The following is a 24884-nucleotide window of genomic DNA, read 5'->3' as shown; positions in this document are numbered from 1 at the left end:
ATGCAAGGGGAACCCCAGACTTTGATATTTTAAAAGATGGAAATAACAAGCCTACCCCCTGGACTTTACTACAGGGGCAGTAATAAATAGCTTTAATGCTCTGAAAGAATTTCTAAATCTGGATTATTTACCATATAGCTTGTGGTAAACAATAGAATGGCTGAATGTTAATTTACCCATCCTGACATTAAGACTTATGAAAGTCTATGAAAGAAATAATTTCATTGTATAGACAGGACTCCATTGCTAATGACATAAAGGTAAAGGCAAAGGCTCCTAAAATGTCGCTACTGAGGATAATTCATTTTGCTCTGACAACCTTCAGGTCAAAGCAAAATGAGAAAAAGTTTCTGTAGGTGCTAAGCTACATTCCTATATACAACACAGTGTTTTATGCTTAAGGTATTATTTATTATTAGTAGGGTGGTTTTCAATAGATAACTTCATAGAAGGATTGGTTAATAGGCTATCATTGAGCTTCCATAGGCCTCTTCCCTTAGTATTGTACAGCTCTGCAGAATATGATGGTACTGTATAAAACATTAAATAGTAATAGTAGTATGGTATTGTTCCTGAACAGCTAATGTTATTGGAGAATGATCAGACCATAATGTGTCCATTAAAATTAAAACAAACCTCAGGTATGAGGCATAAAAGGCCAAAGCAAATAAAAGTAAATGTTGCAGTTTGAGTTGTGAGTACAGGTAATTATTCTCATTTTAGAGCTTTCCAAGGATGATTACTAAACTTTTTTTTCTTTTCTTTCTATTTGAGATTTTGGAACTATAGACAGGAACGAAACCCCATTTTATAAGCTAAAGATTGTATAGTCCCATAAATGAAACGTTATGAGCACTATACTATATATATTTAAAATGTTAAGTTAAAATATTATGAAAATAATTACTTAATTGTTTTGTCTTCACAAGGATTGGCAAAATGTTATTGAATATTATGATTAAAGAGTAAAACATAGTTTTGATGTGTTTATAATTTGTAAACTGTGCCCTAGAACTTATGTGGTTTAAACTGCATTTTATGTTTTGATTGCACCCTTCAGTCATAACCTATTTCTGTGTTCATTTCTTAAATTGTATCCAACACAGAACAGATGCCTTTGTTTTTCAGGCAAGAAAGTTGGACCTCCTGGGCCTCTGGGACCACCGGGACCACCAGGACCTCCTGGACCACCAGGACCTCCAGGAATTCCAGGTATCCCAGGAATACCAGGAACAACTGTGATGGGGCCTCCAGGTCCTCCTGGACCGCCAGGTCCTCAAGGCCCACCAGGCCTTCAGGGACCTACAGGTACGTGTCTTAAAACCATCAAACAAGCAGTTGAATTCTTACTTAAAACTTTATTAAAGTTTTTTTCTCCCCTCAGGTGCAACAGAGAAGACAGGTCCCAGAGAAACTCAGGTTAGTTTCCTTTATCTTCATATAGTGAATAGAAAACAAACCCATGATCACTACCCATGATCCCGTCTAATAATCAAAGTAATCAATACCTAATTCAACTTTCTGCAAAATATAGATTTCGTATAAAGAGTGTATGAGCAGTAAGTGAACTCCACAATATGTGAACCCTCCCCCTCTTAAAGGGAAATTTCACCTGTCATACGTACTGTAATGCATATGATAGCTGAGAGGTCCCTTAAGTTACCATGATATCCCCATAATTACTTACCCCTTTCCACACCCATCGCTGTTTTCTGTGCAGCAACTGCCCAATATCACTAATGCCCTTGTTGCTGAATCATATCCCTGCAGCAGTGATCTAACATCTAGTGGAGATTCTTCCCAGGATAGAGGACTGTGTTAAGGCAGCAAAGAAACAACAAATATTGTTGACCATGACTTTACACTGAGCTGTTTGAGCAGGCATCTACATAGTTTTTGCAATGTAATATATATGTGTGTGTATATATAACAATCTAATACAAACGGCATTGTTGAGAACTAATCCATAATGGGTGCTGTAATAGAAAGCTCCCTTATGAGTATTCACTACTTTATTTTGTTTCTATATATATGCTAAACTTTACAAATTATGTACCTTATTCTGCTTTTTTGTTTGTTTTTGTTTCACTCTTAGCCTGCTGTGGTGCACCTTCAGGGGCAAGGATCTGCAATCCAAGTAAAAAATGGTAAGAATCAAAAAGCAATTTGATTTCTTTATTCTCTATATACCTACAATTTATATATAGTATATATAAACTGTGTAAACTATATATGTATACTGTGTAGGTTTGAAAAAATGCCGTAAAGTAAGAATACTTTCACAAATAGACATATTAATAGTTTATTTTTTTATCATTTAACAAAATGCAAAGTGAGTGAACAGAAGAAAAATCTAAATCAAATCAATATTTGGTGTGACCACCCTCAAAATAGCATAAATTCTTTGAGTTACACTTGCACACAGTTTATTAAGTAACTTGGCAGGTAGCTTGTACCAGTATCTACAGTTCTGATTTAGACAGCCTCAGTTGCTTCTCTCTCTATCCCAGATAGACCAACACTTCTAGGACTCCTTGTTCTTCTTTATCTTTATAAGATAGTTCCTAATGACTTTTTATGTTTGGGGTCATCATGCTGCGGAATAAATTTGGAGCCAATCAAATGCCTCCCTGATGGTACTGCATGAGGGATAAGTATCTGCCTGTACTTCTCGGCATTGAGGAGATCCATTAATTTTGACCAAATCCCCAACTCCATTTGCAGAAATGTAGCCCAGAACTTGCAAGGAACCTCCATCATGCTTCACTGTTGCCTACAAACACTCATTCTTGTACTTCTCTCCAGCCCATTTCAAATTTTAGTTCAGGGCACTTGCTGCCATTTTCTGCACCTTAGTTCACGTGTTTTTGTGAACAGTTAAGTCGCTTGCTCTCGTTTCTGTGTTGGAGGCCTTTTGGCCGTAAGTCTCCATGAAGACCACTTCTGACCAGACTTCTTTGGAGAGTAAATGAGTGTGCCATGATCCCACGGTTTTCTGCCAATGCTGAGTTGATGGCACTACTGGACATCTTCAGATTGCGAAGAGTAAGCATGATGTGTCTTTTATCGATTGCAATAAGTTTCCTTGGCTGACCGTTGCCGTTGTGCTTCAAAAGAGCCTTGACAGAACATCTGGAAACCCTGTCTGCCTTCAAATTTCTGTCTGAGAGAGACCTTGCTGATGCAGTATGTGTCTTGTTGTTGTGCTCAGTCTTGCCATGGTGTATGACTTTTGACATTTTTCAGCAACCTCACCTTGTTGGTGAGTTTGGCTGCTCCCCAACCAGTTTTATTCCTCCTACACATCATGTTTCAACTTACATATTAAATTGATGATCATTAGCACCTGTTTGGTATAGTTGTTTAACCATACATACAAACTAAATGCCTACATAATCCCTGACTTTGTGCAAGTGCACCTAGAAGAATTAATGCTGTTTTGAAGACAGAGGGTGGTCAGATCAAGTATTCCTTTGATTTAGTTTTGATTTGATTTTCTTCTGTTCACTCACATTTTGTTAAATAGCTAAAATAAACTATTAACGTGTCTATTTTGAACACATTGTTACTTTACAGCATTTCTTTCATACCTGCTTCAAACGTTTGCACAGTACTGCGTGTATGTGTCTGTAACTATATCTAATGTTATGCCTTGATGAGGGTTTTAATCGTGTTCCCTTGGGAGATTGTGTGTATAAATAAAAGGTACAGGCCAGTCAAAAATTAAAGCATCTTAACAACTGTAGGTATTCTGTAGAGTCAGATGGGTGGGGGGGGGGGGGTTGTTCAAGCCACAGTCAGCACTACCCTAGGTATGCCAAGTAATACTGATATGATTTACATTTAGTGTTGACTTATTTTGTATTAATTTTGTATTGATGTGCATTGTTATGTTGGATTGTAAGAGGCGCTATGGTGCTGCCATAGTACATCAGGTTTTTACATTCTTACTCACTTTATGTAAGGTTTATTACACTTACTTGTTAAAAAATTGACATATTTCCAGTGGGTGTTCAATAGCTGTTAGAACAGCAAATATTTGGTCTTCTGTGAAATTATGGGGCACACTTCATCTGTACCTTTTCAGTAGTAATTTGAACAAATATTCAACAAAAAACCCATTAATGTTAATGTTGCATGTACAAATTGTATACTCATTTGTGCTGCCATCAATGTCCTATTTGCAATGATATCACAGCTGTTATAGATAACGTACTGAGTGACTGCCATTCTCTCACACTGAGATCTTTCAGGTGGAATCCTACATGACTGGTCCCGGATTGCCATGAATCACAGGGTGTTTAAGCTGCATACACGCAGTGGTGAACTGGAGGTGCTAGTGGATGGTACCTACCTCATCTATAGTCAGGTAGAAGTGAGTACGGTCTTGGGCCCAGCTCCTATTTTCCAAATGTGATCAGCTGTATGCCATTTGTTTTGATTCCTTCATGTCATTAATTTGTTATGCTATTAGTTTAAATTATTGTAAAATATATTTTCTATTGTTGATGTATATGAACATATTCTTTAAAGATTGCTTCTAGTTCGATTGTTCAGCAAGTTTTTAAAAAGTCATCAAAATCTCACTGCGTGTAAATAGGCTTCATGGATCCAGTCTTGTTGAAAGATTGTGTGTTGCATAGATTCCTTAACCTCTCTAAAATGTAAGCAATGGACCACACTCCTACATCAAATGTCTGGTTGGACATGGCCACTGTCTGATTACAAATCTCTGTTTAACCATCGCAACTGTAGTATCTTTGTTAGTTGTTCGGGGGTTGAAGTAATGTGTTCAGGGAATTTTCAAAAGGTTGTCATGATTAACGCTATCCCACTCTTGTGATGTTCTGTTGCATCCAGAGTAAGGTAGTTGCACAAGCCCCAGTGATGACATCCTCTGGTTACAGAGGGATCCCTGGGACCTCAAGTCATGTGGCACTGGTCTCTTTCAAAAATAATAATTTGTATTTACTTGTTTACATTAAGCATAAAAGACCCTCCACAAACATTTTATACCCTCATCTAGACAAAAATATACAATAAAAAAACCTAAAAAAATACCCTTCCATCAATCAAAAAGGGAGTTGTAAAAATGCATGAGGTTTATTACTGTACTGTGGAGATTCTGAGCCAAATTTTAAAATGTGCTATATTATCCCACTTGTATACTTCAGCTTTAAATATTGTTATATATATATATATTGTTATATATATATATATATATATATATATATGTATTACCGAAGGAGAGTCTTTTTTGCCCTGTTCTGTGGGTGCACTTAACCATGAAAGGAGAGATTCATGGTTAATCAAACATGGTAAAAATGCCAAAAGACTCTGGTCATTAGGGTATAAGATAGTCTTAGTCATGAAGGAGGTTAAGATAATCAGAAAATACTGCAATTTTGTATCACATTATTATTACTAAGCAGGCCGATAGAACATGCATGTTTCCCTTCAGGATTTTAATATCAACCATTTTTGAAATGAGAGCTGAATTAACAATTTTAAACCAAATGTGAACCTAATGTGTCATGATTTAGCTGCTGCAAATGTTTCCTCTTTTGGGATTTCTAACAAGTTACATTATATGTCTACCTATTACCAAAGACAGTTGAAAATGCATCAAACCATTTAGAGCAGGGGTGTCCAAATTTTTTCTGCAGTGGGCCACTTCATCAGAATTGTATAAGTGCGAGGGCCGCACTCATTATTCTCTATGAGAAAATATGCCCTTTAATAAGATATGCAGATTAAAATAAAGTAAAGTAAATGACACAAAACCTTTACTTTTCCTCTCACTGATGTCTGGACCTAGAAAGTTTTGTGACTACAAATTCAGGATTCTGGATAAGTAAAAATTAAATAGTTCTATTTATCCTAGGGATACACTGAAATGAAAATTCTGGACCAAAACTGAAAATTCAGGGTTCACTTAGCCGAAACTGAAAATTACCCCCCACCACCACCTTTAAAAATAATAAAAAAAATCCCACACTTTTAATAAAAGTAAGTTACACACCAAAATTGTACAAAAAAATCTAATAACAATGTTAATATATATATATATATATATATATATATATATATTATGATTGTTAACAGCAATCTCAGGCATACCCAGATTCCAGCATGTACTGGTTGGCTGGGCATGATAGGAGTGTGATTGCTGTCAACAATCATATATAAATTAATATTGTTATTGTATTTTTTGTCCAATTTTGGTGTGTTAACCACACTTTTATTAAAAGTAAGTAACACACCAAAATTGGTCAAAAAAATCAACAATACTCCTTTTATACCCAGGCAACCAGTAAATGCTGGAACCTAGGCATGATGGGACTGTGATTGCTGTTGGCATGATAGGAGTGTGATTGCTAAGTCAGCCCGTAGATGCTGGTACAGGGTGGCTGTAACTGATGTGCAGACCCCATACTGCTGGCAGCATCAATACACAAGGGGGGCAGCTAGCCAGGTTTCAGCATGTACTGGCATGATAGGAGTGTGATTGCCAACAGCATGGATGTGATAGCACATCCATGCTATCACATCACACACACACACACTAATTCATTAATTCATTCACAGATTCATTCCCTCAATCACGCATACTCATTCAAACACACTCCCCCACCCCTTTACCTGCACTGCAGCTCTCTCAAATGCCGCTCACAGACTTCAGCAGGGGGTGTGGCCTCCCTCTTCGTTCTCTTGTACTGCACAGAGGAAGCAGAACTGGAGCAGAGTCATGTGATGTCACGTGAACTCTGCTGGGTTCCGTTTCCTCTGTGCAGTACAAAAGACCCTCCCACAGGTAAGCAGCCGGGCTCTTGTGATCCCGGTTGCCCTGGCTGCCGATCTCACGCGGGCCGCACCCCGAGGTGCCGCGGGCCGCACGTTGGATGCCCCTGATTTAGAGCCTCATCTGCATCAATTGTGCGTAGACCAAATCAGAGGATACTACAGCAAAGGTTTCATTGAGAATCAAAGTTCAAAGAAAGACCTTACCATTGTTTTTATTTGAGTAAACACATTTAAATACCCTATATTCTCAATTTTTTTCATCAGTGTAGATTTTTCAAGTGGTATACAAATAAATGCATAAAATGAAGAATGCTGTTTCAAAAGTATTCTGATGTATGTAATGAAGCTTTGGCTGTAGGATTTAGTAGATAACTATGTTAAAGATTTTTGTTCATTTAGTGATCTATTTGTATGTAGTTATTGAACACATAACTGATCCTGGGAGAACCCTGTGTGTCTTTCCCTGTATGGATATTTTACTGCAGGTTAAACTCTTTCTGCTACCATTAAATATGAGAATATAGGGTAATGGTTAAGAAAACTTCTAGTGTAGCCATTCTACAGCTAAAAGGTTGCCCAAAGAGTATTAATTGAAACTTCAACATAGTTGTTGTACATCATTGTTTCTCTGTTAGAGAGTCAGTCTCGCAAGCAGCACAGTTCATACCTCTTTAATACACATACATAAAGCATGTTTTGGAGAAAGTGAGAAAAGTTGTTTTGTGTGAATGAGAACACTTTTACCATGTCTTTTTATTGGTGACAGTGATGCAGTTTTGAGTAGCTCAAGGCAGAGTTCTGATCAAGAAAAACTGTTTTGTTTCCCCTGTTTGTTCTTCAGTTGATGGTATCCAGAGTCAGGTAATCTGTTCAGTAAAGCTTTTGTCTTTTTTATCAGTAGTATTATAACAATTTGAAGTGCTTCTAAACACACGTTTCGACTGGTAATGTACCTTTGCTTAGGTGTATTTAAATCATGAAGTTTAGCACCACCTAATGGAAAAGAGCAGGACATACCAGATGTCTAAGTTTAAATATACAACAATAGCTCTGTGTAGTGACATCTATCAAATACCATAATTTCATCACAAAGTGATGAAAAACAAGACAGTATTGTGAGCTCTGTGGGGTTACTATACTGTTGTGGGTCTACGAGCATGGAGGTAACTCCACAGAACTAAAAATACTTGAAGCAGTGTTTTGTTTTTTTTCCTCCCCTCAACAATGAATGTAGTAGATATTGTTTGCTCCACCATTTGCTCCAAACCTTTTTTTTTTATCCACTTAAACATTGTGTTTAAGATGCACAAAGACTCATAATGTTTGTTATGTGGTACGTGAGTCTATGAACATCCACAGTGCTGAAGATCAAAAAGTTGACAGGATTGACCCAGGATACCTTTCTTCTTATGTCATAACAGTACAGAATAGCATTGTTCTATTGCAAGCATGGCTTTTCATCTGTTAGCAAATGCTAGCCTTCAGTATCCTGATTCTGAAACCATCTTTCCTAATTAATGTCATGCCACATACTAACTGTGATCATTTTAGCCTTGCAAGAGTACGCATGTTCAGTGGTGACTTTTTTTGTTTTCCTTTATAGGTTTACTATATCAACTTCACAGATTTTGCCAGCTATGAGGTGGTTGTGGATGAAAAGCCCTTCCTGCAGTGCACACGAAGCATAGAACCTGGAAAGACCAACTTCAATACATGCTACACAGCCGGGGTTTGCCTCTTAAAAGCCAAGCAGAAGATTGCAGTGAAGATGGTCCACGCAGACATCTCCATCAACATGAACAAACATGCAACATTCTTTGGCGTCATCCGTTTAGGAGAAGCACCTGGCTCATAAGCATAATACTGATTACGACCTGCACTGTGTTGCTAGAAACACATTGGTTGTTTTTGGAGCTTGCTAAAATGCAGCAGGAGAAATGCCAGTCGTCTTCTTACAGCCGTGCGATGTGTTGATGAATATGAAGATACAGATACTCCTGCCAAAGATACAGAGAGGAACACTTGATAGTTGTGGTTAATTTACAGTGTTCCAACTGAACTATGACAGTGAAATCATTCAAAGCAGTGGGGCAGAACTATTCCTGTGGACACAGGGCTGTTTAGTGAAAGACATACTAGGATGTTTTTGCACTTGTTGGCTGTCACCAACAGCAAAGAGAATATGAAAGCTGGTGATTATTAAGAAAAAAAGAGATGGAAAAAGCTAAATGTATGTTTAGTTGAAGTGCTTAATATATACACTACAGAAATGAGAATTTACATTATATGTGTTGGGGAATAATGAGTGGCACATTCTAGTCTAGGACAGCAGACCTTCCTCCAAACCAGGACCTATCATGGCCATCAACTGTATTGATGTGCTACTGACAATTACAGGTAAAATCGCCAATCTCCCAACTGGCCTATTTATACTATGGAGGTCTCTGTTTAGCCAACACAGCCTCTTTTACGCTATCTCATCCTTCTTAGAAGAGCACTGCATCAAATGGTGCTCAGTAAAAAGCAGTGGTAGGTCCCAGTCTAAGGCAGTACCCAACATAATCTACTGGGCCTAACGTCTTATTTTTTTTCTCCTCATCAAATTAAAGGCTCTATCAATTGTGATCATACTTTTTTGTAATTATTTCTGCTGCCATTTATGAGATGGGTTAAGAACCATATTTAACTATGACGTTAACAAAACTCAAAATATCCTATTTTTATTATTTCAGATGCCATCAGAGAAGCATTTTTTTCCTAGCGACAGGTTTGTTTGTGACTGCCAGCTTTTTTTTTTTTTTTTTAATTTTAACAACTTAATTTGGACCAACATGAATAAACTTGCCTGGTACGAAGCCAAACAGCGATGCTTGGGTACATATGTGCACGTGATTTTACAATCTCATAAAATAACAATTAAATGGCAGTATTAGATGTTCTTGGCATAGATCCTTCCACAAGGAGATTTAAAAGGTCATGCATGTTCTTTGGAGTAATAACTAGGTTTGGTTGATTTTAATAAATTTTGCTGCGATACCAGAATATTTCTTATGGTGCTTAATTGGAATATACTTTGTATAGTGGACATCATTCATCCAACCATTATTAATGGTCCAATAATGTTTATTTTTTTCTAAAAATATATTTATTCCCAGATACTACCATAAATAGTGCAATTTTATAAATTTTCCAGCTTACACTGTGTGTATTCCTGTGTAGTGTTATCCCAAAAACATTGTCTAAACCAGAAAGGCCAATCTTTTAAAAGAGGAATTAACTGGGGGGATCAGTCTTTGATACTGTTTAGTAAATTGAGAATGCATCATCCCAAGTCTACTAGCAACTCAGGTTTTATGGTGTATACAACCCCTTGGTCTTTATGTTGGTGTTTCTTTATAAACAATCAGATAAACGTTAAAAAAAAAAATAATAATAATAATAATAATGTATAAGGATTACATAGTGATTTTGTGTCCTGTTTATATAGGTGTGTCATATGCAAATGCCTAGCAATCCCGGAGGCATATGTATCAAACATAAATTGAGCATCATTCAGTTATATCTCTTAAAAGCACATACCAAAAAGCATGGCATTCTTCACTGTAAGAAAAATACATGACCTTTTGTTTAAGGAAAAATGTCTTTTCCTGGAACATGAAAGAACATATTGTGTACTAAAGATGTTCCACTTAAACCTACATAGAACTTGTTAAAATATACCGTATCTGTTTGATTATAAGACGACCCCCCCATCTGAATATTAATTTAGAAAAAAAAAGGAAAACCCTGAATATTAGATGACCCTATAGGAACATATTTTTACTAGTAAATATTCATTCATGTAAACAATTTTTTTCTTATTTAATAAAAGCTATGATTGAGAAAAATATTTCTTTTTGTTTTTATTTCCTTTTATTTGCCAACCTGCCCTCCCACTTATGCACATATGCCCCCAGAAATGCCTTATACCCTCCTATATGCCACTCTGCCTCCCTGATACGGGTCCCCTGCAGCGCTGCGGGGGATCTGGATCTTAGTCTCATAGTCAGACCTCATTTGAGGTCTGATTAGAAGACGACCTCAATTATAAGACGAGGGGGGGGGACTAATAATCGAGCAAATACGGTACTTTAAATTATCCTCTACAGTTCTCTCTCTGTCTTGCATCTCGCTTTGTTTTCTTCCCTGTCAGAAAGGCACACATTTTGATGGGAAAACCGATTTTATGTTTCCACAAACATGAAGTGTGGTTGGTTTAGTGAAACCTAAAATATATTCTCAAGAGTAAGCAGAAATAAAGTGCGTGTGCACTAGTATACACTTGTATACTAGTATATTGAAATACTGAAGTTTTGCTATTCAACCCCACATATTTGATAGAGCTACCTTTTGTCCTTGTGAAAGGTGAATTTTCTCCAGGCGTCATGTTTTAGCGGATTAAAGCAAGATATCTTCACATTTTGGATATGGACAGCGGTTGTTTTGCGTTTGTTAGGATCCCCTCTTCATCCCTTTTGTGAAAGGATGAGGAAGAAATGTGGGTGTTAATGTAGTGCAGCATGTCTTGTAAGGTCTGACCTGCCCCCCTATAAATCATAAAGTCAGAATGATACTTGAGCGACTGCATTATGCAGGGCTTAATTAAGTCTGTAAGTTGAAATGTCCAATGATTAATTCACCCTTCAATTATTATAATTTAAAAATTAATAAGCATGTTAAAATAAGGTTTTTCTGTGAACTATAGTAAAGTGTGTGTCTCTATCAAACTGTGGTAGTAACGATATTATAAATAAATGTAGGTGAACTAACCTGCCGTATAGTTTGATTTTGCTATTTGATTATGCAAATGTATGTTTGCCCTAATGTTAGTAATAGCAGAGATTTTTAACTGAAGGGGACCAAACCTCTGCATTAAAAATAAACATAGTTTTTGGGTGCAACAAAGAATGGAGACCGTGTCCTATTAGTCCTAGAAACTTGAAATTTCTGTTGAAGAAAAGACGTTTGTTGTATTGTGCTTTTACTGTGATAAAAGAGCATTGTTATAAGGGAAGTCAAAACAAGGACTGATTGGCTCATTCTGTACAAAGTACATTGATAAAATTACATACCAGTTCTGTATTTCTCATCTTGCATATTAAATGACAATTTAAAAAAACATTTAAAATGTATTTTGAATTGTTAAATTGTACAAGAAATTGTAAAATTTGTAAAACAAATTCCAGCTTGATGGTCAAAAAAATACCGTATTTGCTCGATTATAAGACGAGTTTTTTTCAGAGCAAATGCTCTGAAAAATACCCCTCGTCTTATAATCGGGTCGTCTTATAATTAGACCTTAGTTATAAGGTCTGACTATGAGACGACTAAGATCCAGATCCCCCGCAGCTGCTTACCGGTACTTCTGAGTCCCCGGTGTGTAGCTGGGGCAGCGTGTAGATGTCTACGTGATTCGCGTAGACAACTTCCGCTGCAGCAGGAAGGAGGTGTGGCTAGCAGCGGGGGTTGTCTGCGTCCATCGCGCAGACCTTTCCCGGCTGTCAGAGATCAGAGTTCGCCGCACTGGTATGACTATGAGACGCCTAAGATCCAGACCTGGATCCTCCTGCAACCCCCCCCCCCCGCCCCGGTGTGGGGAACTCTGATCTCTGACAGTCGGGAAAGGTCTGCGCGATGGACGCAGACAACCCCCGCTGCTAGCCACGCCTCCTTCCGGCTGCAGCGTAAGTGCGTGGGATCTACACGCTGCCCCAGGCTACATGACAGGGAAGTCAGAAGCACCAGTAAGTTTGGCGGGGGGCGGGGGAGTGTTAAATGGGGGGCATAAGGCATTTCTGGAGGCAGAGTGCTCTGTGAAATGCCTTTTAACCCGCTTAATGCCACTCTGCCTCCTGAATGCCTTAAACCTCCCTATATGCCACTCTTCCCCATAATATGCATTTTAACCCTCTAGATGCCAGAGTGGCATATAGGGGTATAAGGCATTTCTGGAGGCAGAGTGGCACATAGGTGGTCAAAAGGCATATCATGGGGCACAGTGGCAGTTAGAGGGTTAAAAGGCATATCATGGGGCACAGTGGCATATAGGGGGGTATAAGGCATTTCTGGGGCAGATGTTCATAACTGGGGGGCAGGTTGGAAAATAGAAGGAAATAAAACCAAAATATTTTTCGCAATCATAGCTTTTATTAAAAAAAAATAGTTTAGATGAATTAACATTTACTGGTAAAACTTTTTTCCTATAGGGTCGTCTTACATTCAGGCTTTTTTCTTTTTTTCCTAAATTAATATTCAGATTTTGGGGGTCGTCTTATAATCGAGCAAATACGGTACTAATGTTTTCTATTATAAGTTGATGATGAATGAACACAAATAATGTATTGCTACTACATGTATGATCTGAGAGAGCTTTACAAATTTACAAGATGATTTCCAAGGCCAAGGAAAGCATATTTCTGACCTTAAACATTATGTATATGGTTTAAAACATCCATGCATCAGGTAAGATACCATACAGGCAGTTAAACATCTGAAATAGACTGATATTTACTTGGAGAGGTAAAAAACACAAAACGAACATGAGTTAAAAATTCTGATAACGTATAATCAATATTAATATCAATATAAATTTGCCTTGTAATGTACCACTGCGTAGACATGCTGATAAAGGGTTATAGTGTTATAGTATTTTTATTCACAATACTACACTTTGATTTTCATCCTCGCTGTAGTGATTTTCCACAAAGGTGAAATATTCCAGTGTTGTGTTTTTCATGGGCTGAACAAGCTATAGTAATGCTGTTTTTTAAATCAGCATTATGACACCCATCTGTAAATATATATATAGTGTATATAAACTAGGATGTAAGTTTATGTAAATTGAGTGTGTTTGACTTGCAAATAAAGCTTTCATTTTCATCAACATTCCAAACTATGTTCTGAGGTCAGTCTGTGTCCGCATAACTTTCATTGATTATTATATTATTAACGCAACGTTACCAAAAGCCTGCCAGATTATTTTTGGGGGGATTGGTGTAGATTGGTGTAAAAACATTTTGATACACCTGTTATTACGGACAAGTTGTCCTTGATGCATAGCTCTGAAAGAAGTTTACAATGCAAAATAAGTAATCACCCTGGCATCTTGCTTTTTTGTCCTGTGATTTCTATAACCAAGTTGTCATCTTGCAAATGCAGAGCCGGAGATTTTTGTCTCCATCCTTGCTCTGTGCGTATAGGACCAGTAGTATCAATTACTGCTACACACGCTGCATGTTTTATACCAATAACTTGGCCACAATTGAACCTCAAGAGAATGCAAACTAAAAAAGCTGTGCAAGACAGGGTGATTTTATGCTAAAATGTATACACCAAGCTGACATGTCTTGAATGCATTTTAGGGAAGCCAGATCTTGAAAAGATGATGCTCTATAAACAAGTAAGATGTTCATTTTTACTTAATGTACATCTTTTACTTAAGTTTAATTTAAAGTAAATGTAAATACTGTTCTTTCTGATGTTTGCTATGTTGATACCAAGCGTTTGGACCTTTGGGATAACAGTTGACTTTCTGAACTCCATGTGATGCCTGACTGCACTGCAGATCTCGGGCAATGGACAGTATGGATTACAAGATTAGAGATAACTTCCTAGTAGGTGAACATTATGGATAAGCGTATAACACAGGGCTTGAAAAATTTGTTTTGAATCTAGGAGCCAGCTAAAAAGTTAGGAGCCAGGATTTTTTTTTAACTTACAAAGTTTTATTTTCAACGACAAAAATTAATGATGTCCCCAAGGAAAACTCTCCCTCTCCCTTAGGGGTTACCTCAAACCCCTATTTTTTTTAAATACATTTTCGCTTTTCTTTTTTTTCCTCCAATGTGACGACCCTCTCCCTGCCACGAGAAACTCTTCTGTGAGCCCGCCCCCTTGAGTGTCACGTCTTGAAAGGGGCGGGACGAAGAGCCTCACTGAGGCACGGGGTCTGCAGACCAACGTTCACGTGGTGCGGCCGCGGGGTGAGGTGGTAATTTTATTAGGCGGCCGGCTGCCACACATCGTGGTGCACCATGAGCAGGGCCAGTCTGGCCTTGCTCACGCGGGCCGCACATTGAACTCCGGCAGGCCGCACGTTGGACACCCCTGACCTAGGGCGACCTGGCACCTGGGATTTGTTGAGCCCTGGTATAAGGCATATCGGGGGCAGAGTGGCATATATGGGGATTATAAGGCATATCAGGGAGGCAGTGTTGCAAGCTTGGGCTTAGATGTGCATAAAAACAAGAAATTAAATCAAAGGTTTTTTTTATTCGGCTCTTTGTTTTTCACCCAATTTATTCATTTAAATTATTTTAAATAAACAAAAAAACAAATAGATTATGAAAATAATCGTTAGTTGCAGCCCTAGTAAAGTTCTCTCTGGTACACTGACCTGCCGAACCTCACTTCCAGCAGACCTATCGCAACTCACTTTCATTACTCCTATCACACAAGACAGAGACACTCGGGGGAGTGGCTGGGAGAATGAGAGAGATGGTAGATTGCAAGATAGTCCCTCCCCTGTCTCTCTATTGGTGCTGGCTGGTTGGTTCCCCGTCACAAAAGCTCGGTGTACGCACCATGCTGCACCGTGAGCAGGGCCGCACGTTGGACGCCCCTGACCTAGGCGCCGGGGATTCATTGAGCCCTGGTATAAGAACATTAGCTTTGTACAAAGATGATGTTCTCTAAATGCAAAAATTGCTATTGGTAGTGTGGCTCACGAGAATTACTCTCAGTACATTTGTGAGAATAACCTGGCATTAATAAACGCTGTTAAATCTTATTTATCCTGTGATTTGCCAATTAATTTGTGATATTTTTTTTGAGGGGTTTCATGACAGGCCTACACATGGTGGTTGAAAATAGTTGGGATGGTTTTCCAGCAGTTAAACATGCCATGCTCAAGTAATTTTAATCGTGGAACAGAATGCAGGAACACTACTACTAATTCCTCCAAAAAGTACATCAGTACTTCCGTTTGAAAACATATAGCCACCCCCTTTCTTTGGCTCTGCCTTGCATTATTTGCTTTGTTACCGAAATCTGTCTTCTTATAGAAATGTTAAATCCAACAGTATATTTAATAAGGGGAAATGGCCAAGGCATTTTAACTCCGTAGCAGCCAGAAACAGATGAGTTAGAAGTGTCAGAGAGTGCTGGACTTAGCTAAGACTGAAGCTTATCTCCCATTCTACAGGCAGTGTACTATTAATGCAGATTAACTGAGAGAGTACATTTTAGAAGCTGTACACCTACTACTAGTTCATTAAATGGTCCTACTGGGAATGCAGCTGAAGGCTTTTTTTTTCCATTTTCTGTTAGATAATTATTTTGACTCTTTAATTTTAAAATTAAAAGCCATTTCTTGGAATACTGTTCGTCAGTTGTGTTTCAGTAATACACTACTAGCAAAACCTATTTTTTTAAAACAACAAGATAATTTTGTTAACAAATGAGGCAGGCCAGGGCATGGGACTGTGCACAAGCAGTATGTAATTTCTTGAAATACTGATCCTGGCTTGTGTTTCAATAATACACTTACACTGCAAGAATAGCCTAATGTTTTTGTAAAAATAAGTTTGTTTTTAATAATGATTAATATGCAAACCAAAGCAAAGATGTTGCGAATATGCTGTGTGTTCAAATGGTCCTCCAACTGTACTTGTGTCCAGCAGAGTTAACTCCACTATTGCAAGCTTTAAAAAAAAAATTGTCGGGCCAGGAAGGGGGGGGGCTGTGCACGTGTAGTGTCATTTCTTGAAATAAGTTTCCTTAGTGTTTCAGTAATACCCTTACATTAGCAGTGAAGCCTCATATTTTTGTGGAAATTAAAATAAATTTGTGCTGTTAATAATTAATAGGCAGGCCAAAGCAGGGACTGGTGAACATGCTGTGTGTCCAAGTGTTTCTTAAAGTATACTTGTAAGGCACTTACCTGGCAGACGCGGGGAAGTTCCTCTCCGTCCTCCCGGCAGAAACGCTGGCATCATTCCCTGCTACATGAAGCAGCCGCTCGCACGCGCGGCCACTTCATGAATATTTATGCGGCTGACCGCCGCCTGGATTCCGCTGCGTCGCTATGGCGACGGTGGACGCGGTTACGTCAGGGACGCCGGGGAACGCCTCCCCGGGCTATTTAAACTTCCCAAACCTATCCACCGGTGCTCAGTTGTACTGGTGCTTCCGTACCTATTGAGCCCCTCGTATTTTTACGTGTATCTTGTTCTATTGCTGGTATCCTGACCCTGGTCTGCTCAACGGCTATCGTGAACTTCTGGAATCCTGACCCTGGCTATTCTTACGACTTTGGGTATCTCTGGCATCCTGACCCCGGTCCGCTAAACGGTTATTGTGTATCTCTGGCATCCTGACCTCGGCTTTCCATTTCGACTCCTGTGTATTTCCGGTATCCTGACCCTGGCTTTCCTAACGACTCTGAGAACCTCCGGTATCCTGACCCTGGTCTGCTTAACGGCGCTGTCCTGATCACCCGTGCTTACAGTAACACCGCCAAGTGCCCTGTTATCCACCTCAGGCCCCTTGTGCGTGTCCTGTACTGAGCAAGCGTGTTCCTTTCCTGCATCCCGGATTCCTTCTGGTAAGACGATCCTTACAGAACAACTGAGCCAAGACATGGAATCCGCAGGAATTGCTGACGCCCTCTCGGCTCTCACGGGACAAATTGCCTCCCTCACTCGTTCTCTTCAAGACCTCCAAACTAGCCACGCACACATGCAGCGTCAACTTCATGAACTCCAGACAAGTCTACCTGCCTCCGGGGAATCCCCTTCTGGAACAGCTCCGCCCCCGGTGATGGAGGAAATCGGTGCTACTGCTCCTGAACCTAAGGTGCCTTTACCTGAACGTTTCTCTGGGGACAGAACTCGTTATCGCACATTCATGACATCCTGCCAGATCCTGTTCTCACTACAACCTAGAACGTACGCCTCTGACCATGTTAAAGTACGAACTGTGATCTCCTTGCTCTCTGGTGAACCCCAACTGTGGGCCCATCATCTGCTTCACACTAATAACTCCGTCCTGAATTCCTGGGCTGATTTCAGTCATGCTATGGATACCTTGTTTGATGACCCGTTTCGTTCCACCTCTGCACAAGCAGCCATACGTGCGTTACACCAAGGCAAAAGACCTGTGGAGGAATACGTCACAGAATTCCGGAGCCTGGCTTTTGAAAGTACATGGAACGAACCAGCACTTCTGGACCAATTCCGTCTGGGTTTATCCGAGAGCTTAAAGGATGAACTGGCCCGTGTGGGTATCCCCAATTCATTAGAGGATTTAATATATCTGACTATTCAGCTTGACCGCAGATTTCGGGAAAGACGCCTGGAACGCGCAGCTTCAGCCGTTCCTGCCCCGAGACGCCACTTCCCTCCTGTGGCTCATACTGCTCCTACGGCTCCTACCCTTCCTCCTCTCCAGTTACCAGCGATCATGCCCCCTCCGGAGGAACCGATGCAGATCGGATTGGCACGCGGCCCACTATCCGAAGCTGAGAAAACCCGTCGGAGGAGGAACAATCTGTGCCTATACTGTGGCGAACCCGGGCATCTGATCCACTCCTGTCCTCGACGCCCTCCTAAGGGTAAGCCCACACATACTACAGTTTGCTTGAGTTCCTTTCCTAGAGACGGGTCTCCTCACCAATCCATTCCTTTGTTTTTGCAGTGGACCAGTAATTCTACTACAGTGTCTGCCATCATTGACTCCGGTGCCAGTAGCTGCTTTATGGATCAAGATTTTGCCAAGCAATTGCACATAATAACATTGACCAAAGCAGCTCCAATACATATCCAAGTAGTAGATGGCACTCCGCTATCTTCTGGACCCATCACCCAAGAAACACCACGACTCCAGGTACTACTGGGAAATAATCATATGGAACATCTGAACTATGACTTGATCCCATCACCTATGTTCCCAATTATTCTCGGACTATCCTGGCTGAGGCTTCATAATCCTACGATAAACTGGGCCACAGGCACCCTCTCCTTCCAATCTTTTTTTTGTCGCACTCGTCTCTCCAATCGCCAATCACTCCTGCTACTCCCTGACGATTCATCCTCTTCTCCGGTCCTACGTCTCCCCAAGCAATATGCAGAATTCAGTGATGTGTTCGATAAGAAGGGAGCCGACTCTCTTCCTCCCCAAAGGACTTATGATTGTCCTATCGATCTTCTCCCAGGAGCTCCCATTCCCTTTGGCAGAATATTTCCGTTGTCGGAACCTGAACTACGTTACCTCAAAGACTATATCCAAGAAAATTTAGCCAAGGGTTTTATTCGTCCGTCTACCTCCCCCGCCGGTGCAGGAATCTTCTTTGTAGAAAAAAAAGATGGCAGTTTACGCCCTTGCATCGACTATCGTGAATTAAACAAAATCACTATAAAGAACAGATATCCGTTGCCACTTATTCCTGAACTTCTGGACCGACTGAAAGATGCACACATCTTCACTAAAATTGATCTCCAGGGGGCTTACAATCTAGTTCGCATACGGGAGGGAGACGAGTGGAAGACCGCCTTTCGAAGTCGCTATGGACACTTTGAGTACCTCGTAATGCCTTTCGGTTTATGTAACGCCCCCGCGACGTTTCAACATTTCCTAAATGACGTGTTCCGGGACTACCTTGACATCTTCCTGGTAGTCTATTTGGATGACATCCTCATTTTCTCATCAACTTTGTCTGAACATCGGAACCAGGTTAAACTGGTCCTCAAACGCCTACGCTCACATCATCTCTATGCTTAACTAGAGAAATGCCAATTCGAATCCTCCCGAGTGGAATTCCTGGGGTTCATTATCACGCCAGGGAGTCTACAAATGGATCCTAAGAAAGTGTCAGCAATACTGGAATGGCCGATACCCTCTGATAAAAAAGCGATCCAACGCTTCATCGGTTTCGCGAATTACTATCGCAAATTCATTCGAAATTTCTCTCATGTCATCGCACCCATCACGAGACTTACTCGCCAGTCCTCTCATTTCGCATGGTCACCTGACGCTCAGAAGGCGTTTGACATCTTGAAACAGTATTTTACCACGGCTCCTATTCTCATCCAACCCAACGTTGCTGAACCCTTTTATGTGGAGGTAGACGCTTCGGATGTAGCCGTAGGGGCAATCTTATCTCAGAGACATGGAGAAAAACAGAGTCTACACCCAGTAGCCTATTACTCTCGCAAACTCACCCCTTCAGAAATGAACTACAGTGTGGGGGATAGAGAATTGTTGGCCATCAAGCAGGCACTAGAAGCTTGGCGTCATCTTCTTGAAGGTACCATACACCCCGTGACGGTTTATACCGACCATCGGAACCTCGAGTACCTTCGTTCTGCACGTAGGTTGTGCCCGAGACAGGCAAGGTGGGCTCTCTTCTTTACAAGATTTAATTTACATATCACCTACCGCCCTGGATCCCGAAATATTAAAGCAGATGCCTTGTCCCGAATACCAGTTACTTCACATCACCCGATACCATTCTCCCATCCAATTTGTTTCTCACTCACCAACCACCCCTTATAGACTACATCCGTACTTCATCCCGTGGCGTGCCAATACCAAGAACACATCCTCCTATCCGTCGTACCAGGAACCTTCTCTATTACCGTAACATGATATTTGTACCACGACTGGCCCGTCTAAGGGTATTACAAACCTGTCATGACTCCCTCCTTTCTGGACATGGGGGCATTAAGAAGACCCTAGATCTCGTCCGACGTCATTTTTGGTGGCCTTCAGTGGATCGAGACGTTACCTCGTTTGTCCGCTCATGTACCACCTGTGCCCGAACCAAGACCACACGCAAGAAACCGGTAGGCCTCCTCCGCCCATTACCTATCCCATCGGTCCCCTGGTCGAAAATTTCTATGGACTTTATTGTGGATCTACCACCCTCAAAGAAACACGACACAATAATGGTGGTGGTAGACAGATTTACTAAAATCTGCACATTCGTCCCACGCTGTCCACGGCCTTTCATCCTCAAACCAACGGTCAAACAGAACGTTTAAACCAAATATTGGAACAATATTTGAGATGTTACACCACTCACCTCCAGAATGATTGGCTCCAGTTCCTCCCCCCGGCGGAATTTACCTACAACAACCAAAAACAACGTTCCATACAAATGTCACCATTTTTCGCAAACTACGGCTACCATCCTACCATGATTCCGGGCCTACCCACCGGACCTACGGTTCCTGGAATTACGGACCGAGTCACCGCTCTCGCCAGACAATTTCGAACCCTGAAAGAGAACCTGATCAAGGCTCGTAAAACATACAAATTATATGCAGATCGTCATAGATCCAGCCCACCAACCTACCGTTGCGGTGACAAAGTCTGGTTGTCCACAAGTAACCTGCGCCTGCAGGTGCCATCGAAAAAATTAGGACCCAAGTTTATCGGTCCTTATGTCATCACCAGGATCATCAATCCAGTAACAGTGCAGCTGAAACTGCCCGCTACATGTCGGATCCATCCCGTGTTCCACGTATCTCTAGTCAAGCCATGGGTAGCTAACCCTTTTCCTGGTCGTGTACCTCCTCCGCCTGCTCCTGTTGTTATCGATGGGGTGGAGGAGTATGTGGTACAAAAAATTGTTGACTCCAGGATCCATCGTGGACACTTGGAATACCTGATACACTGGAAGGGGTATAGCCCAGAAGAAAGAACCTGGGAACCGGCAGATCAGGTGCATGCCCCCGTCTGTGTTCGCAGATTCCACAAGCTGCATCCTCTCAAGCCGGGTTCTCCACGCCCCCAGAGGTCGCGTCTTGCGGGGGGATCCTGTAAGGCACTTACCTGGCAGACGCGGGGAAGTTCCTCTCCGTCCTCCCGGCAGAAACGCCGGCATCATTCCCTGCTACATGAAGCAGCCGCTCGCACGCGCTGCCACTTCATGAATATTTATGCGGCTGACCGCCGCCTGGATTCCGCTGCGTCGCTATGGCGACGGTGGACGCGGTTATGTCAGGGACGCCGGGGAACGCCTCCCCGGGCTATTTAAACTTCCCAAACCTATCCACCGGTGCTCAGTTGTACTGGTGCTTCCGTACCTATTGAGCCCCTCGTATTTTTACCTGTATCTTGTTCTATTGCTGGTATCCTGACCCTGGTCTGCTCAACGGCTATCGTGAACTTCTGGAATCCTGACCCTGGCTATTCTTACGACTTTGGGTATCTCTGGCATCCTGACCCCGGTCCGCTAAACGGTTATTGTGTATCTCTGGCATCCTGACCTCGGCTTTCCATTTCGGCTCCTGTGTATTTCCGGTATCCTGACCCTGGCTTTCCTAACGACTCTGAGAACCTCCGGTATCCTGACCCTGGTCTGCTTAACGGCGCTGTCCTGATCACCCGTGCTTACAGTAACACCGCCAAGTGCCCTGTTATCCACCTCAGGCCCCTTGTGCGTGTCCTTTACTGAGCAAGCGTGTTCCTTTCCTGCATCCCGGATTCCTTCTGGTAAGACGATCCTTACAATACTATTGTATCAAACCATTGTGGCATGTCAACGTGCGCCATATTAAATATGGTGCAAGAAGCCTGCTTTAAAAAAAGTTAGGAGGCAATCAAATGGTGTTATTGAAATGCCTCGCTATCAAGGAATTCAGCAACTCCAAAAAACCCACCCCAGGACGCACTGTGACCTATCAGGAGAGCAGCCACAAACACTATAGTGAGAGATTTTGCCTTTTACAAGATGGCAGTGCCCACTAAAAAACAAGTTCCCAAGAGGGTCTGTCCAGACCCTCCTGAGAACTCTGAGCTCCCCCTCCAGGTTGAATACAGATACTGCATTGAACCATGCTCGTCGAGAGTTAGGAGTGTATTTAGAGATGAGTGAGGAGATGTAGGTAGGGGAACTGCTGTGAAGGGCTTTGAAAGTAAGAGTGAGGATTTTGGCAGCCAGTGAAGAGACTGACAGAGGGGAGAGACGTTAGCAAAGTGATGTGAGAGGAAGATAACTCATATTGGTGTGTTGTTTGGTTGTGGCATATACCAGGAGCTGTAAATACATACAATGAGTGTGGAAGAAACACAAAAAAGTTTGACAAAGGCTCGTGGTAGGATTAGTAGTGGAAATTGAACATACCAGCTTCAAAGGTGTCCCAAGTAGGGCATGGAGGCAGAATATCTAGATTTTTTTAAAAGGTTTGACATAGCAATATGCTTCTTCTACTTATTGCCCTATAACTTGGATGTTTCTAAACTCAGAACAAATATTATAATCTATTTTTCATCATTTTATATATGTCTTCTATAGTAAAATAAATATGATCACAATAATGGTATCTAAAGAAAGCCCTTCTTGTCCTAAAAAAACCAATAAATAATTTATGTGGGTATATTAAATGAGAGAAAAGAAAATTACAGCTAAACATGAGCACCACAGAAATGCTAAAACCGCCATTGTCATGTAGATTACAAACAATAAAAAAAAAATTAGCTCTGTCCTTAAGGGGTTAAAGGGGCTGTTTTTGGAAGGGCATTGAAAGGCAGTGTAATGAGAAAGGACATTAGAAATACAGAAAAAACGTTAATAGAATACGTTGAAATTATGCCACTTAAGGAATTAAAAAGATGAAAGTCCAGTGTCCAACATATTAATGCAAGGTTTCTGTTTACAGAGGGATCGCACAGATTGCATGGATTCCTTGCTTCGGGCTGGGAAATTGTGTCACATTCTCAGAGTCTGTTCCAAAGTACTCCAGCTTACATTGTGGACGTATGTGTATGTATAACATGCTTTAGGGCATATGTGCTGTAATTGCCAGATAATATTCACATCTAATTTAAGTGTACCCTCAGGGCTTACATGGTTTGTTCTTTTAATGTCTTTGATCTTTATGCATGCCAAGTTTATTTACAGTGATGCTAGGTTACCCTTCCATAAAATTTATAACAGGATTAATTTTTTTAAAGAAATCTCGCAAAGTCCAAACTGCAAAAATGTTACCCTAGTTACACACCTGTGACCGCCATAAATTAAAGCATTATCTAAACTTCCTTTGGTATATTGTAATAGACTGAAAGGTTACTATATTTTTATTTGGATTTCCCAGCTGCTGCTAAGTTGGGGGTGAGGCAGATCTAAACGGTATCTTCTGTGGCAGTGTTCTAGAAAGAGCCTGGCCAGCACCAAGCCAATAGATTGCTAGATTATTATGCATTGTGCCAAAAGTGGTGGCTCTTAACTTCTCTGCAGAGCAAAGAGAAGATTGGGGAGGGGGGGTAATATAAAGAAACAGTCATGTAAAAAAGTAATTACATGGCTGTTCCTTTAACTCTTCAATGTGTACTATAGGACCAAAACTACATGGACACCTCCCCTAATTATTGAGTTTTTGCTATATTCCTATCTTGTTTTCAATCATAATTACCTTCATTTAATTTAATTACACAAATAGATTTATAGATTTTTTTTTCAGTTTCTTTTGAAACTGTAAATACAATGCCCTCCACTAATATTGGGATCCTTGGTATTTATGCGCAAAGAAGGCTTTTGAATAATTGTTTTTATTGTTTGAAATATACACAAAATGCAAACACAACACAGGTTTATAAATAAAAAAAAAAGTTCACTAAAGGGGTGCCAATAATTGTGCCACATATACTGTACAATGGATGTATAGATTAAATAGAATAGCACCTCTACATGGCAATTAAAATTTGTCTTCATTTCTTGAATTTAGATCAGGTTTATTCATTTCAAACACAGAAACACGGCATTTTGGTGGCAGATAAGGACTTTCAGCTCATCTATTCTGTTTTTCCATATTTCCATCTCCACTCCTTGAGCTTTAATAATTTCCTTTACATACATGATTTCTAATATCTAGTTAAAGATAAGGTTAAAAATTATTTACAGCATCATTCTGCTCATGGAAAGAGTGTTTCATTATTCTATATTGGTTTCAATTGAGTTTTTTCTTATACCACAGACTTTTGTTATTCGACTTCTCTTGCAGTACTTCACATAAGCTCTTCTGGTGTTTTAGAAATTGAAA

The 24884-nt window shown here is 40.6% G+C and overlaps 1 protein-coding gene across 1 annotated transcript in view; it reads left to right on the top strand.

The window, feature by feature from the left end:
* LOC149287446 (ectodysplasin-A-like) overlaps window positions 1-8659 on the top strand; it is a 72293-nt gene extending 63634 nt beyond the window's left edge. The window contains exons 6-10 of the mRNA XM_089492813.1: window positions 1129-1308; window positions 1385-1419; window positions 2096-2147; window positions 4245-4375; window positions 8408-8659. Of these exons, the coding sequence (XP_089348939.1) occupies window positions 1129-1308; window positions 1385-1419; window positions 2096-2147; window positions 4245-4375; window positions 8408-8659 (650 nt within the window). The remainder of the gene's footprint in view (window positions 1-1128; window positions 1309-1384; window positions 1420-2095; window positions 2148-4244; window positions 4376-8407) is intronic.
* Window positions 8660-24884: the final 16225 nt, after the last annotated feature.

Source organism: Sceloporus occidentalis, unplaced genomic scaffold, assembly GCF_023333645.1.
Source record: "Sceloporus occidentalis isolate IW3139 unplaced genomic scaffold, rSceOcc1.0.p SCAF_60, whole genome shotgun sequence".
NCBI lineage: Eukaryota > Metazoa > Chordata > Lepidosauria > Squamata > Phrynosomatidae > Sceloporus > Sceloporus occidentalis.
The sequence above is the reverse complement of the archived record's forward strand: the minus strand, read 5'-3'. Positions and strand labels throughout refer to the sequence as shown.